At 39.0% G+C, this 16,392-nt stretch overlaps 1 protein-coding gene across 2 annotated transcripts in view; it reads left to right on the top strand.

Annotated features, from left to right (window-relative positions):
• Positions 1-16,392, top strand: part of LOC129855096 (chemokine-like protein TAFA-5) — a 126,718-nt gene that overhangs the window by 46,243 nt on the left and 64,083 nt on the right. The window contains exon 1 of one of the 2 annotated variants that reach the window (XM_055922423.1): positions 2,425-3,508. The exons of the other annotated variant lie outside the window; for it this stretch is intronic. Coding sequence (XP_055778398.1) covers positions 3,418-3,508 — 91 coding nt within the window. The 5' untranslated portion in view covers positions 2,425-3,417. Of the gene's footprint in view, positions 1-2,424; positions 3,509-16,392 lie in introns of those variants that run through there. 2 annotated transcript variants of the gene reach the window in all.

Raw genomic sequence — 16,392 nt, 5'->3', positions numbered from 1 at the left:
AAATAACCTATACTTAGTTTTGCATTAAGTACCCGCTTCAGTTCAACAAAGGCTTTCTGTAAAGCAAAAAAGGCAGATTGTAGTTCTGAAAGAGCCTTGTCAGTAGCCTGTAATCTAAAGATAATTTGCTCTGGAGAATGACCTTTTACAATGTTTTTCAAGTACATGTACCATGCTGCCATGGATACAGAGGCAGAGAATCATGTGTGGTTAGGCTTTTCTACAGGGCTACAAAATGTATACTATTTTCCAATAGATGAGTATACCGTATTTGTTGTGATATTCTCTTAAGATAACTTTATTATGGCACACAGTCATTAGAAGAGCCAATAGTGTAGGTCTACCTTAGGGGACAAGATGGTACAAAAACATTGGAAAAGGGGAGGATGGAGAACAAACACCAGGATTGTTCTCCATCCTCCCCAGATTCAGAATATATACTTTTCATAATCATGACACGCTTTGTTCAAGAGCTATTGGAGATTGAAATACAAAATCTTAAAATATTTTTATGAAAAGGTGTTGATTGTTCTCCATCCTCCCCAGATTCAGAATATATTATGTTCATAGTCATGGCATGTGTGGTTCAATAGCTATTGGCGATAGAAAACCGAATATCCAGTGTAAAACTAATTTTAGCTCGATGTTAAAAACATGGTCCAGCTATAGCAAGTGGAAAATATTCCCAATACCTTGCTGAGTGAAAATCGACCACAAATGTTTCAGTCATTAACTCAAACTAGCATCATCAAAGCAACTTTGTAACAGACCCGCTGGTGTTTTAAAATCTGTGCGAGTCATCCGCTGTCTCCCAGACGGACAGAGAGCAGACAATAGGAACTGTTAGAACATGCATTTATTTGTCTGCTGAATTACACTTTTATTCTTCAACTCTGTTATACAGACTCTTGTTTATAATAAGAGGGAATAAAGATAGGCATATTTGTAATGTTGATGTGTTGCTGTAGTCGTGGATGGATCAGACGAACAGATAGGCCTAGAACGTAAACAAAGAAGCATCATAAGTAGGCTACCTGGAGGAATCTGACCTGCAATTTGTAAACAAAACTGTTGTACTTTGAAGTGACACAAATGGCAACTTAATTAATTTTCACTTTCGTGAAAATACACTTTCGTTTATCATAGTCATCAACACTAAAGAAAACATTTTTATCACTTTAAAATGGACATACATCAATAATTTATAAGCCCATTTCATAGAGGGTTAACACTGGACTATATTTAGGAACTTCCTTTGAAGAGATGGTGACTGCGACTAAATAGTTGTTTGGTGGTCTAAATTCAGTGTACTCGTCTTTAACTGCCATTTCCAGATAGTCAGACTCTTCCCACACGCCATCTAATTTTTCTCAGCTTCAGAAGCATCTGCATTTACCAAATATGATGTGGTTATCCTTAGATATATTATCCAGTCTTGCCCAGAGGGAATTGTTAATATGTTGTACATTTTTATTCTAGTTAACATTTTCTTTGGAAAAAATGCCGCAAAAATAAATTATCCATGTATATCTTAAGTATTTTACAGATAGAAACATGTAATAATATTTATGCACAAACTGCTATGGTCCTGGAGTGTCTTAACAAATTAAAACCAACATTTTTAGGCTGTCTTCATCCAGTATACAGAAAAATGGATTTGCATGATATGCAAATATGCACCTTTTTTATGAGTTATCACCGAATTTTCCGAAAAATAGTAATACAAAAAAGTGTTATTTGTGTCTAAATTCAACTGGTATAAATTGATTGTAATATGATTAAAGGGGGGGAAAAAAAATGCAATGAGGGTGTGATGCCTGGCCTTTAAAACTTTTACTCCAGTGAGCTAAATCAGGGTCACAGAGTGTTTATTGGTAGTCTTAAACAAATGTACTTTGAAACAAAAGTGTACACATCACCCGCATGGTTATGGGCTCAAAACAAAAAGAAGACACCTGTACCATGTCAGATATAGAGTTGAAATGTATTACATTTTGAGTTTGCATCCCAATATTACACTTTATATATATCAAAGAAGACTGAAATATAACAAAACCGTTAACATAACACTGGATTTTCGTTGTTTAAAAATACGTATATTAATTATGAAATTCTGAACAATATTAATAACGTTCCACCCATGAGGCCACTAGAGGGCGATTTGGTCATTTGACTGCAGGAAAGTGGTACAGCAACCCTCACAGTGTCTTGATGTGTTTCATAAAGGTGTTTTGAATCCATGTAGGCTATATTCAAATGATACCGATTTATTTTTTCCTCATAGCTTATTCCTGCACCCCCCCATGTTTTTATGTTACGCATTCTAAAGCATGTGCATAATGCATGCATGCACTCAATCTGGAAAGGGACATTAATTAAATGGAACTAGCTAGGCTGCAACACCACGTTCACATTCCCAAATTATCATCGATGCATGGGAGGAATCAAAGTCTTTGTGCGAAATGTGAGAGGTAGTCATGGGTCTAACGGAATCATGTCCCCCGATATGCCCTCAACCGAAAACAGCCTGTGGAATTGCCCAGAGATAAAACACTAATGGCTGTGACGTCACGTCGAGAGCTCAGTGAAAGTCGCTCTTGAAGCCGCGGGTAAGAACGGGGGCAAGCCCGAGAGGTATTGGTATATTGAACAGTATAGTGACGCCGCAGTGTCTCCACGAGCTGCCCATCATTAATTTCACAAGTTATCCGGGTATTTGCATTACATGGTACTGGACCTGATGCTCAGCGTAGTCTGTGAGCAGTGAGCTCCTATTTGATGTGGTTTCATCTTGACTTCTTATCCATCAGTTTTGGGAATATTGTGAAACACAATGGAAAGAGTCGAAATGGGTACAAGACGAAGAGAGATATAACTTGGAGACAGCGAAGATGGACGTTTCCCAAACCGGCAGCCACTGTCTAGTTAGTGATATATCTCATGCGGAAAATATCGAGACAAATTTCATTTTACGCAATTGCTGCAAAGTGTTCCGGTGGCGCAGCCGTCTCATATCATACTAGCCATCCCGGAGAGTGGGATCACAGAGTCACTGCGCTCCAAGCTCAGAGAATAATTTGCGGTGAAAAGCAGATTAAATTAAAGTGAGAAAATGCCTCACTTCAAATGATGTGATGGTCTAACGACTTGAACTTTTCTCTCCACTATAGGCTATCTGAAGAACGAAAAGGTTGCATTAATTTGGAATTGAAGGGATCATATAAATTATCTGTCATGGATTGTGCCTATTTTGTATTTTACTTTGAATTTAAGCCAACGGAGTAGCCTTAGGGAATCAACTCACTTTTCTTTTAAACACTGCTGCATTGGATCAGAATGGATTTGTCATTGTAGCCAACTGCTGCTGCTGAAGACCGCGCGCTCCGTCCGGAATTTCAGACTTTTTTTCCCTCAACGATGCAGCTCCTTCGACTAGCGTGGGCTTTAACCGGAGCCGCAGTCTGCTGTTTTGTTATCCTCCTCATTCACTCACACGTTCTAAAAGAAGGTAATTCCTTATCCATCGCTCTTCTTGGCTTTGTAGACCACTATTCTGAAACGCATGTTTTATTTCACAAGCCTATGGCAATCTGTTAAAATATCATAGCCTATATTTATTCATGAATTCAAGAGTAACGTTAGCCTACATGCGTTGTGAAGAGGATTGGGGGTGAAGAGGATTGGGGGTGAAGAGGATTGGTGGTGAAGGGGATTGGGGGTGAAGAGGATTTGTGGTCTGTGCTTCAACTGTAAGACGCCTTAATGTCCCATAAAATACTGATTTTAATCATTCATAAATTTGTAAGGTGTAGTTTTAATAAAATATCTCAACATCTATTATTACAGTAAATAACATGCCTGGTGCAGAGAAAGAGAGGGAGATAGAGAGCAGTGTGTTGGGAGCAAGAATAGAGAGGTCTTTTGTTAAAAAAAAAAAAAAAAAAAAAGATTTCATTATTCTTCAATAGATGGCACCAGAGTCACACTGAAGGACAACTTCAGGGTCAATGGTAATTACATTTTAGCATAATTACATAATTATTTCTTGTGACTAAGACATACATTACTCGGTTTGATGTTGCAACTGCCATTCACACTTGAATAGAATGCCAGTCACATGTTTTGGCGTTTTGAAAAGGTCTGTTGTAATCACATTTTCACAGACACAGTGCTTGCACACACTTCATGAACTTAATTTTGATTCACAATAAAATGTGTGCCCAGTAATATGTGAATGCAATTGGGACAGAAAATAATTACATTAAAATGAATGTCATGGGGAGAGTTGTTGCAGGAAAGTCAAACACACAATAAACTCTCCTTCCTGGGTGTGTGGGTAGTCCACTGCTTTGTGAGGGGTGCCTGTAATGGGTGACGCGGCGTGTCTCTTTCTCCTGCAAGGGGGCTTTGTGGCAATATATGGCACAACCATTTCTAATCCCACTTCGCCCCATGTTCCTTCCGGATCTTGGTGAGAAAGGCTGTTGAGAAAGCTCCGTTGTGAGAAGTAATTGCTCTTCCATACCCGCCGTATATGTGACCAAGTGATTAAGTACGAGTTCACAACTTTGTTATGAGATTAGAGACATTTTTTCATAAGCTTTATTGGAATGGACGAGGGTGTATACATACTGAAGCTGTGAGAGCTTTTGAATGTGGCTGTGTTTGCTTTGAGCAGATGCAGTAAAACATGCTCCCATTTTCCAAAGCTGGCGGGATGTGGGCCATATTATTTCTCGCTAAATTGTGGTCAAATGCTGGTTTCACACACATTGTGCCCTAGTGTGGGATCTCTTCCTTAGTATTGTCTCATCTCAGATTGTATTTTATTTGATTGCGTACAACAGTATAAATCACTCGTAAAAGAAATACCCCATATGGAAAAATCACATGATTTCACATGTGACATTTCCACATATTTTGCACATGTAAAATCATGCGTTTTTGGGTAACTTCACATGTGATGATACTTCACATGAAGTTTCACATGTGGATTTTCACGTGATCGCATAACCTTTCACATGTGGGTTCAAATGTCACGAGATTGTACAGGTGAAGTGTAACGTGATGTGTTCCAAAAACACGTTTTCATATGATTTCACATGTGAAATGTCACAAAGTGTACCAAAAACACGTTTTCATATGATTTCACGTGTGAAATGTCACAAAGTGTACCAAAAACACGTTTTCATATGATTTCACGTGTGAAATGTCACAAAGTGTACCAAAAACACTTTTTCATATGATTTCACGTGTGAAATGTCACAAAGTGTACCAAAAACACGTTTTCATATGATTTCACGTGTGAAATGTCACAAAGTGTACCAAAAACACGTTTTCATATGATTTCACGTGTAAAATGTCACAAAGTGTACCAAAAACACGTTTTCATATGATTTCACGTGTGAAATGTCAGAAAGTGTACCAAAAACAAGTTTTCACCTGTCGTGTGAAATCATGTGATTTTCCACATGTGAAATCATGTGGTTCAATATGTGACATGAAACTACAGTGTTAGCCATTGCTGTTAATTTTGCGGAAAATGTGTAATTTTACTGTACATTTCCACAGTAATAGGGTTTTGCTATATACACTACCCTTCAACAGTTTGGGGTCACTTAGAAATGTCCTTATTTTTGAAAGAAAAGCAATTTTTTGTCCATTTAAAATAACATCAAATTGATTAGAAATACAGTGTAGACCTTGTTAATGTTGTAAATAGCTGGAAACGGCAGATTGGCCCATTATCAGCAACCATCACGCCTGTGTTCCAATGGCACGTTGTGTTAGCCATTTAAAATTATAAACTTTGATTAGCTAATTGATCATTAGAAAACCCTTTTGCAATTATGTTAGCACAGCTGAAAACTGTTGTCCCGATTAAAGAAGCAATAAAACTGTCCTTCTTTAGACTAGTTGAGTATCTGGAGCATCAGCATTTGTGGGTTGATTACAGGCTCAACATGGCTAGAAACAAAGAACTTTCTTCTGAAACTCGTCAGTCTATTCTTGTTCTGAGAAATAAAGGCTATTCCATGCGAGAAATTACAAAGAAACTGAAGATCTCGTACAACGCTGTGTACTACTCCCTTCACAGAACAGCGCAAACTGCCACTAACCAGAATAGAAAGAGGAGTGGGAGGCCCCGGTGCACAACTGAGCAAGAGGACAAGTGCATTAGAGTGTCTAGTTTGAGAAACAGACGCCTCACAGGTCCTCAACTGGCAGCTTAATTAAAAAGTACCCTCAAAACACCAGTCTGAACGTCAATAGTGAAGAGGTGACTCCGGGATAATGGCCTTCAAGGCAGAGTACCTCTGTCCACTGTCTGTGTTCTTTTGCCCATCTTAATCTTTTTATTTTTATTGGCCAGTCTGAGATTTGTCTTTTTCTTTGCAACTCTGCTTAAAAGGCCAGCATCCCGGAGTCGCCTCTTCACTTCACGCCTCCTCACTATTGGCAATTTCTAGAATGGAATAGACATAATTTCTCAGAACAAGAATAGACTGACGAGTTTCAGAAGTAAGTTCTTTGTTTCTAGCCATTTTGAGAATGTAATCGAACCCACAAATGCTGATGCTCCAGATACTCAACTAGTCAACTAGTTTTATTGCTTCTTTAATCGGGACAACCGCTTTCAGCTGTGCTAACATAATTGCAAAAGTGTTTTCTAATGATCATTTAGACTTATTAAATGATAAACTTGGATTAGTTAACACAACGTGCCAATGGAGCACAGGAGTGATGGTTGCTGATAATGGGCCTCTGTACACCTATGTAGATATTCCATTAAAAATCTGCCGTTTCCAACATTAACAATATCTACACTGTATTTCTGAACAATTTGATGTTATTTTAATGGACAAAAAATAGCTTTTCTTTCAAAAACAAGGACATTTCTAAGCGACCCCAAACTTTTGAACGCTAGTGCATTTACTGTGAATTGCAATACACTTTGGTACTTTTTGGCACGAGTTGCAAGTTAATGTACACACAAATTCCAATTATTTTCAAAACTGGAGAATGTGGAATTTTGTTCACTTTCTGAAGTGACTGGAACTTAAATGGAATTGACATCAACATTGGTTAGCACACCTGGGACAGACACAACAACACCTATGATTTGAATTCACAGCCTCTTGGAAGCTAGCAACATGAATTTCCTGCTTCACCACCAGGTCTGTGGACGTGACAGATATCGGCCACAGATTTATTGGCAAGAATACATTTCTTCACTTTGCTAAAAGTTGCCCGGAATCAAGTCAATAATCGTGCAATTATCTGACAATACCAACGAAAGTAGCTGTGCTCAGGGACACTTGACATTAAGGTCTAGATTTAATCAGATCAAGCATAAACACGTGATTGCCAACACCCACATAGCTGGTGCAGATCTGATAGAATCTAGCCCTAAAAGTGCATAAATGTTATTGGGATTTGAAGCTGCAGTATTTTAGTCTGGAGTGCATTAATGTCTCAGCACTGCCACAATATGGTTATTTGTTACCAAGAACATGTATCCACACACTCTCAAATATAAGAGTATGGTTACGGTACAGTGTTGTTCCCTGGTGTACAAAAAGGTCAAAAGTACACATAAGGTGCCTTCGTAGGTACACAGGAACTCACAAGGGACTTTTTAGGGTACATGTGCAGATAATCTTTTATAATGGTACATTTTCTACCCAATATATTTAATATAATGCTGAGTTCGTAACCATGTGGGAGGTGGGAATTTACCAGTTGTGAAGTCGTAAATACCAGTTGGATGCATTCATGTGTTTGAACTTGTTGAGAAACGAATGTAAAAGATGCAAAAACAGAGATCAGGAAGCATAGAAATAGCTCACATAAAACAGATCTACTGCTTCTTAGACTTGCTTTTAGTAAGCATGATAGATCAATAACACATATTTGGTCAGGTCGGTCAAAAATGTACATATTGCAGCTTTGTAAGAAATTACAAAATCACAGCATCAAGTTTTCATTAAGTTACTGGAAAATGGACAATAACCTCTTTACAGTGCAGCTCATTACTGACACATTCTCGTGCAAAGTTTGCAGAACAGGGTCAAAGGAGTTGCTCAACTTGCATCGCCATAACTAATCATCAAACTACTGCAACACTTCCATTGACGGTTGGCACAAATACACATATATTTAATCACGTGCCAAAATATGCCAATGAGCCCCAACCAGTACATTGCCCCCACCCATATTTTAAAACGCAATAATGATCCTAGCTTATTGTAACGGCTATCGTCATATTCTTCCTCCTCCTCGGACGAGGAGAGGCGAGACGGATCGGACCAATACGCAGAGTGGTTAGGGTTCATAATGATTTATTATAACGAAACTGAAACTGACTTACAAAACAAATAAACGAAGTGCATAAACCGATACAGTACTGTGTGGTGCAACAAACACAGACACGGAAACAAACACCCACAAAACACACGTGAAACCCAGGCTGCCTAAGTATGATTCTCAATCAGAGACAACGATTGACAGCTGTCTCTGATTGAGAATCATACCCGGCCGAACACAAACCTCCCAACATAGAAAATCAAACATAGACAAACCCACCCAACTCACGCCCTGACCAACTAAATAAATACAAGAAAAAGGAAAACAGGTCAGGAACGTGACACTTATATTCAAAATATTGTGTAGAAAAATATCCCGTTATCTACAAGATACCAAATTGTACCATGTGAGTTTAAATCTCTTTTACGCTCACAGATCTGGATGTGTAGCTGCACTGTAGCAGGACATTACAGGTTGGTAGCGAGCAAGGGGTTATTAGTTTAATTCCCATTTAAGACTCCCAATGTTGTTCACATAACACAATTATACAAGATTTTACAGTAAAAATAAGTAAAAAAGAATTCAGCAGAATACTGTCGTTTTATAGACGTAACACTGTCAAGTTGTATATATTTCCATTATTTTTACTGCAACTTTAGGCAAAGTGCAGAAATTTATTCGTAGCAATAAATATATAGCCAATCTCCATTATGTCCATAGACATGGTGTCTCAGCAGGAACATTATTCCTAACATATTACCCGTTATCAGAGTCTCACAATGTTGAATGTTTTGGTCTTCATACCCACCATTCATTGACTGAACATGTGTAAATAACAGTGTTGAATCTTCTCTCATGTACAGTATGTAGTGATGAGTACCCAATACTGCCTATAAGTACAGTATGTAGTGATGAGTACCCAATACTGCCTATAAGTACAGTATGTAGTGATGAGTACCCAATACTGCCTATAAGTACAGTATGTAGTGATGAGTACCCAATACTGCCTATAAGTACAGTGCATTCGGAAAGTATTCAGACTTTCTCCCCCAATTGCTCAGTTCGGCCGGGCGGCCAGCTCTAGGAAGAGTCTTGGTGGTCCCAAACTTCTTCTGTTTAAGAATGATGGAGGCCACTGTGTTCTTGGGGACCTTCAATGCTGCAGAAATGTTTTGGTACCCTTCCCCAGATCTGTGCCTCAACACAATCCTGTGTCCAAGCACTATGGACAATTCCTTCAACCTCATGGCTTGGTTTTTGCTCTGACATGCACTGTCAACCGTGGGACCTTTATATAGACAGGTGTGTCCCTTTCCAAATCATGTCCAATCAATTGATTTACCACAAGTGGACTCTAATCAAGTTGTAGAAACATCTCAAGGATGATCAGTGTAAACAGGATGCACCTGGGCTCAATTTCAAGTCTCATAGCTTAGGGTCTGAATACTTATGTAAATAAGTTATTTCAGATTGTTTCAAAAACCTGCTTTCGCCTTGTCATTGTGGGTTATTGTGTGTAGATTGATGAGGAAACATTTTTTTAAATCCATTTTAGAATAAGGCTGTAACATAACAAAATTTGGAAAATGTCAAGGGGTCTGAATACTTTTCTAATGCACTGTACAGTATGTCTAAGCTCTGAGTGAACTCTCAAATCATCTATAAATGATTTACCCACATGCAGAACTGCTAAAATGATACCGCATTTTAAAGTGTCAATCCTCTGAGCATTAACAAATGAGTTACCAACATTTATAACTGCTAAAAAGATACCATTAAATGAAGTGGAAACCGGCTGATCATTTATTAATGAGGTAGGCCTACCAATATTTATAACTTTAAAAAAAATGTAGCTTCAGAGAAAGTGGAAACCTTCTGGCTATTTATAACAACATATATTCTCCTCAATAATGCAATACATAGTGAGAACAAAATATAATTTAATAGAAAGATACATTGGGGAAACTAGTTTATTTGCGGTGACTAAAATCTATAGCCTATCATTGGTATAGTGAGTAGCCTAGCTAATTCAGATAAACGGGGTATTTTTCTCCCCTTTTTATGGCAGTACAAATCAGAATAGAAATTCAAACCAGATTAACTATTTAAAATACAACCTAGGGTTGCATGGTCCCCTTCTGTGTCTTCATCTGTTTTTTTCTTGTTAAGCATTTTCCCATCCTGGAGCCTGAGATCTTATGGGAATCTGTGGGAGAGAAGAGGAATTTATGACAATTTAGCTTACTATCATCATTATCATGATTTATATTGTCCGTAGAGCTCAGAGACAGGATTGTGTCAAGGCACAGATCTGGGGAAGGGTACCAAAAAATGTTTGCAGCATTGAAGGTTCTTGAGAACACAGTGGCCTCCATTGTTCTTACATGGAAGAAGTTTGGAACCACCAAGACTCCTAGAGCTGGCCGCCTGGCAAAACTGAGCAATTGGGGGAGGAGGGCCTAGATCAGGGTGGTGACCAAGAACTCGATGGTCACTCTGACAGAGCTCTAGAGTTCCTCTGTGGAGATGGAAGAACCTTCCAGAAGGACAACCATCTCTGCTGCACTCCACAAATCAGTCCTTTATGGTAGAGTGGCCAGACGGAAGCCACTCCTCAGTAAATGGCATGTGACAGTCCACTTAGAGTTTGCCAAAAGGCACCTCAAACTTTCAGACCAGGAGAAACATGATTCTCTGGTCTGATGAAACCAAGATTGAACTCTTTGGCCTGAATGCGGCACAAAGTACAGAGAGATCCTTGATGAAAACCTGCTCCAGAGCGCTCAGGACCTCAGACTGGGGGTGAAGGTTCACCTTCCAACGGGACAACAACCCTAAGCACACAGCCAAGACAACGCAGGAGTGGCTTCAGGACAAGTCTCTGAATGTCCTTGAGTGGCCCAGACAGAGCCCGAACTTGAACCCGGTCAAACACCTCTGGAGGCACCTGAAAATAGCTGTGCAGCGACACTCCCCATCCAACCTGACAGAGCTTGAGAGGATCTGCAGAGAAGAATGGGAGAAACTCCCCAAATACCGGTGTGCCAAGCTTGTAGTGTCATACCCAAGAAGACTCAATGCTGTAATCACTGCCAAAGGTGCTTCACAAAGTACTGAGTAAAGGGTCTGAATACTTATGTAAAACCTGTTGTTGCTTTGTCATTATGGGGTATTGTGTGTAGATTGACGAGGAAAACAAACCTTTTTATCCATTTTAAAATAAGGCTGTAACATAACAAAATGTGGAAAAAGTCAAGGGGTCTGAATACTTTCCGACTGCAATGTATGTAGTGAGGCTATGTTGAACTAGTTGTGTGAACCAATTTTAATTTGCAGTTACACCCCAAAATGGCTGACTTGCCATGTTTTCAGAAAATTCAAAAACAGCTCTGACATTGGGTGCAAGAAGCATCATGACACAAGATGATAGGGTATGGGTTTGTTTACACGCCATGGTAATAGAGATACTAACCATTATAAGAAGAACAGCAACCGACGCTGCATGATGTCAAAAGCAATTTCAACCTAATCATTATTTCCCTGTTTTGACTTGAAGGCCAAACAAAGGAACCTTCATTTGTGGCACGGCCATTTAGTGAACTGCGTGATTGTTATTCCTATTTTCAATTTGGAGGAAATTAAAAAAAGATGGCTTTTAATGAATATCCCATATCAATGAATGTCACTTTCCCTTATTCCCTCATCCTTGAATAAATTGCATGCCAGTTGCAATTGTATCCCAACTGAAAGCAATTGGAAAATATTATGATTCAGGCTATGTAGCAAGTGAAAAGCAATATCACCACAGAAAGCTCTCTCTCATTTCCTGCTATAATTTCATTATTTGTGATCATGAGTGGGCCTGGTTATGCCTGAGATGTTTATTCCACAATGAAGAGCATCACATGGTGTTAATTTGCTCTCATTGCGTTTGCCTTTCACCAGTTGATCACTAGTCATGATCTTCAGTTTAGAATGCAATTAGTTTAATCAGCTGTGTTTGCTAGGGATGGGGAAAAAGTGTGACCGGCCCCCGAGGACTGGAGTTGCTCTATCTGAAATAGGGCAAATGGAAGACACATTGTTCTCAAAGTAAGGAAAGTGTGTCTGGTTAACATTGGTGGCAATGTTTGAATTTCATGCTTAAAACAGATCTTTCTTTTGTCTCTATCTTTCTTTTTGTGAATCTGTACATAAACTTTCCTTCCATTTAAAGCTCTCTATAAAGTAGTATATGCAAAATGCTAGATAGTATTTTGAAGAATAACTCACCAAAGGCTTTCTCTGCTAGTAAATATCGAACTAAAACACAGATTAAACAAGGAAGTGCCCTTGACAAATGACTCTGAATTGCATAACTGTATATTCATGTACTGTATCTATCCTGCCTATCATCTATCTGCCCAACTTTTATTTACAATGTCTTTCATTCCTCCATCCATCATCCATCCATCTTCCTTCCATCATTCATTCATCCATCCATCTTCCTTCATCCACCCATGTCTGAAATGTCTACATGTTAATAGTTTTAAATGTATGTAAATTGTAAAGTATTTTAGTCTTTTTCATTAAGTTAGACCCCAAGAAGACTAACTGTCGTCCTAGCATCAGCTAATGGGGATCCGAATAAAATAAAATAATCCATCCAAAATAATCCATCCATTCCTTCTTCCATCCTTTAATCCATCTATCCATCCATCTGTCGATCTAAGCAACCACAACATTAGTTAGGAAACATTATATTTGTTAAGGTGGGGTAACATGCAGGTGCATATGTACAGCATACATTATACTGTATTGATTGTAAAGAGGTAACACTCCATGGACCATTTGTCTAAATATTGGAATTTATGTTACCCACAAATGGTTTGTGGATAACATGGATGGATGGATGGAAGATGGATGAATGGATGATTGAAAGACATTGTAAATAATTGCGCAGATAGATGATAGGCAGGATAGATACAGTGCGTTGCAGTACGTTTCTGTTGGGAATAACAATTATTATATAGATATGAAGTGAATGTGCCCATGTCAAACTGGGAATAAATGGAAATAAAAACAGTAGAAATGATTGACTTCAAAGTCATAATGGTCAGTCAGTAAATACACACAGAACTGCAACAATTTTTGTATTCATTCCAAGTTCAATGCAGGGCCTTGTAGCCTTTCTTGATTCTCAGTCCTCTGAGAACTCTCTCTGAATGTTCCTGTAGTATAAAGGCTAGCCTTGTGCTGGAAAGTGACTGGTGGAAATGATGAATCGATCAAGAGATGATGAAATTGACCAGTCAAAAATGACACTCAACGTTTCAAACTTAAAGTTTTTGTATGATTGTGGGCTTTTGCATTTGGTGAAAGTCCTCCATGGAACTTTCCATGCTAAAACATGCTTGTGGGCACTAGAGTCCTCTATGTATCTCTTTATCACCACCCCATTGAGCTCCTCTTTTTTCCTAGTCAGTTTCCATCCAACCTTTTTAGGCAAGTAAAGGGTCATGACAGGCCTGATGGAAACAATAAAATTGTCGGTAAATCAAATGTTGACAAATGATGACAATATTGATATAATAACCATGGTGTGTGGTCCTCCCACTATGACTCGGGAAAGCATGCAGTTCATTAGTCTGCAGATTAAGTAAATGACGATGAACTTCACAGGGTGGTGAAAGTGCAAGGTGATAAGCTTGATGTTCCTTTCCAATAAATATCAAGAGTCTAATTCTACTGACATAATGATCAATGCTTGGTTGCTGTTTGACAAATACAAATAATACCAATAAGTTATTTTCATGTGCATTATGTGAACATATACAGCCTAACCCAAGTCAATTTGATGGAAACACATCTCTGGCAAAAAAAATTACGTATTGTTTTTGTGCGGTTTTAGAATATTCACATTCAAATGTGTCACCAATTGGATGGAAACTTAGCTATTGTCTGTCGGCTTTATTTCTGTGGAACATGCTAGATGGAGGCGTGAAGGACAGGAATGAATTGGAGGTGGTGAGTAAAGAGAGCAGGTGAGAGATCGACAGATAGAAGGAACGCTATTGCCGCTCTCTGTGGTTACCATGGGTTACCCGTTACTGAGTTTCCTATTTGGCTCTTCGACCGATGCGTCATACATCATCTAAATGTTGGCAGAATGAATTACTGCAAATAACTACCTTTCTCTTGGGCTTCAACTGGTGCTGAACCAGGCATTTGGTTCAACATGTGATCGAATAAGTAAAAAGCTCTGTTTGTGGCATTCAGAATGAGGTACAGAGCTTGGTATTTGCACTAGTGTTTCCCAAATGGTCTGTTGAGGCCTATTCCTTTTGGAAGGCAGCTTAAGACTCCTGAGTCGTGCAGCAGTCTAAGGCACTGCATCTCAGTGCTAGAGGCGTCACTACAGACCCTGGTTCGATTCCAGGCTCTATCACAACCGGCCGGGATTAGGAGTCCCATAGGGTGGCACACAATTGTCCCAGCGTAGTCCGGGTTAGGGTTTGGTAGGCCGTCATTGTAAATAAGAAATTGTTCCTAACTGACTTGCCTCGTTAAATAAGGTTAAATAAAAAAGTAAAATACATGTTCTGGGTAGAAGAGACAAAGGTCTGGTTGACCTGGTGGGTCACAATACATTTTCAAAAGCTTTACAAGAATCACAGTATGTTTATGTCAAAAGTAAAGACCTTTGTCTGTCAATGTTAGTGCTTTATTGAAACCATCTAGGTAGATGGAGCGTTTCCATAGTCTGACACATCTTTCACGTTTACCTTTAACCATGCACACAAGCTACATGAAAAATGCCATTCCACTCGAATCCAACCATTTAGAATTTTTGACCTCCATGTCACACGTTAGCCCCTTTCTACATGGAAAGAAGCCTTCACACTTCTGAAGTAGCTCTGCTATCTCCATATGAGCAGTCAGGGGGGGGGGGGGGGTAACCATTATCAGACTGTCTTTCACTGGCAGTGAGAATACCAGTGATGAGATACATTAGCTCCTATACAGTCCTGAGGTTGGGGAATCACAATGGAGTGGTCTGGTGATTGGAGTGGCACGGTGATTGGAGTGGCCCAGAGTCATATCTTTATACAGGCTGTCAAACACAATTACAAGGTTAGTTAATTTATGGCTAGTCAGACACACACACTGCCGAATCCGACATGCTTTTTGGGTTCGTATTGGAGGAATTATTCTGAAAGCCAGGAAAACTGCCACCTCCTATTTTGTGCCACTTTTGCTGTGGACTAATCTTGCTGATTTAATTCATCCTAAAATGTTTTTTATAGTGCGTTCTTCTCTAAATGTGGCTTGAAAGCTGACATCTCTTTTCAAATGTGTCTTGGAATAGCGATCAGTGTTGGCTATAGACCCTAGTAGTAGCAATGGAGCTTTAGTCTAGTCTTTTCTTGGAGGCAGAACTGAGCGATTTACCCGTGTATAGGCCAGCTGCAAAGTCAAAATTGGCTATATTGTAAACATTTATAAAAACAATGTTCTTTTTGGTCTTAATTTATGGTTAGGGTTATGGCTAGGTTCAAAATCATATGTTATGACTTTGTGGCTGTGCCAGCTAGTGACCACTCTGCAGAGCTGCCTCCAGAACAAGACTCATGATGAGCCTCAGCCGATGTCTACATCTCATAGTTTAAAACATGGACTCAACCAAGCATGAGCCAGTGCACTGCATTACAATATGTCATTTGGACAGGAACATTACCATAGCATATCTTTGGCCTTTTCACTAGGAGTGAGACCTAGTGGCAAAGAACTGAAGTACTCAAGTAATTTCACTCTCCATTGCCGAGTAAATTGCATCTCTCTTTTTTACAGAGACGTGCAACAAATTTGATTTTTTAAATTTGATTAACAAACCCAGATTTTTTTTTTTTACTCATCTCAAAGGACAAGCTACTTAATCTCCTAAATCATCATGCATGTATACAAGCTTGGTGTCCTTGCTGTCTTCAACTCTTAGATTTGTAAGTACTTGCACACAAACAAGTGTGTATGTGGCCACATATCCTTTGGAACAGACATATTTTCTGATACTGTACTGTGTTCATTTTTTCAATCCACTCCTGTGGG

The sequence above is a fragment of the Salvelinus fontinalis genome, chromosome 5 (assembly GCF_029448725.1).
Source record: "Salvelinus fontinalis isolate EN_2023a chromosome 5, ASM2944872v1, whole genome shotgun sequence".
NCBI classification, from domain to species: Eukaryota; Metazoa; Chordata; class Actinopteri; order Salmoniformes; family Salmonidae; genus Salvelinus; species Salvelinus fontinalis.
This window is presented reverse-complemented; position numbering and strand designations above follow the sequence as displayed.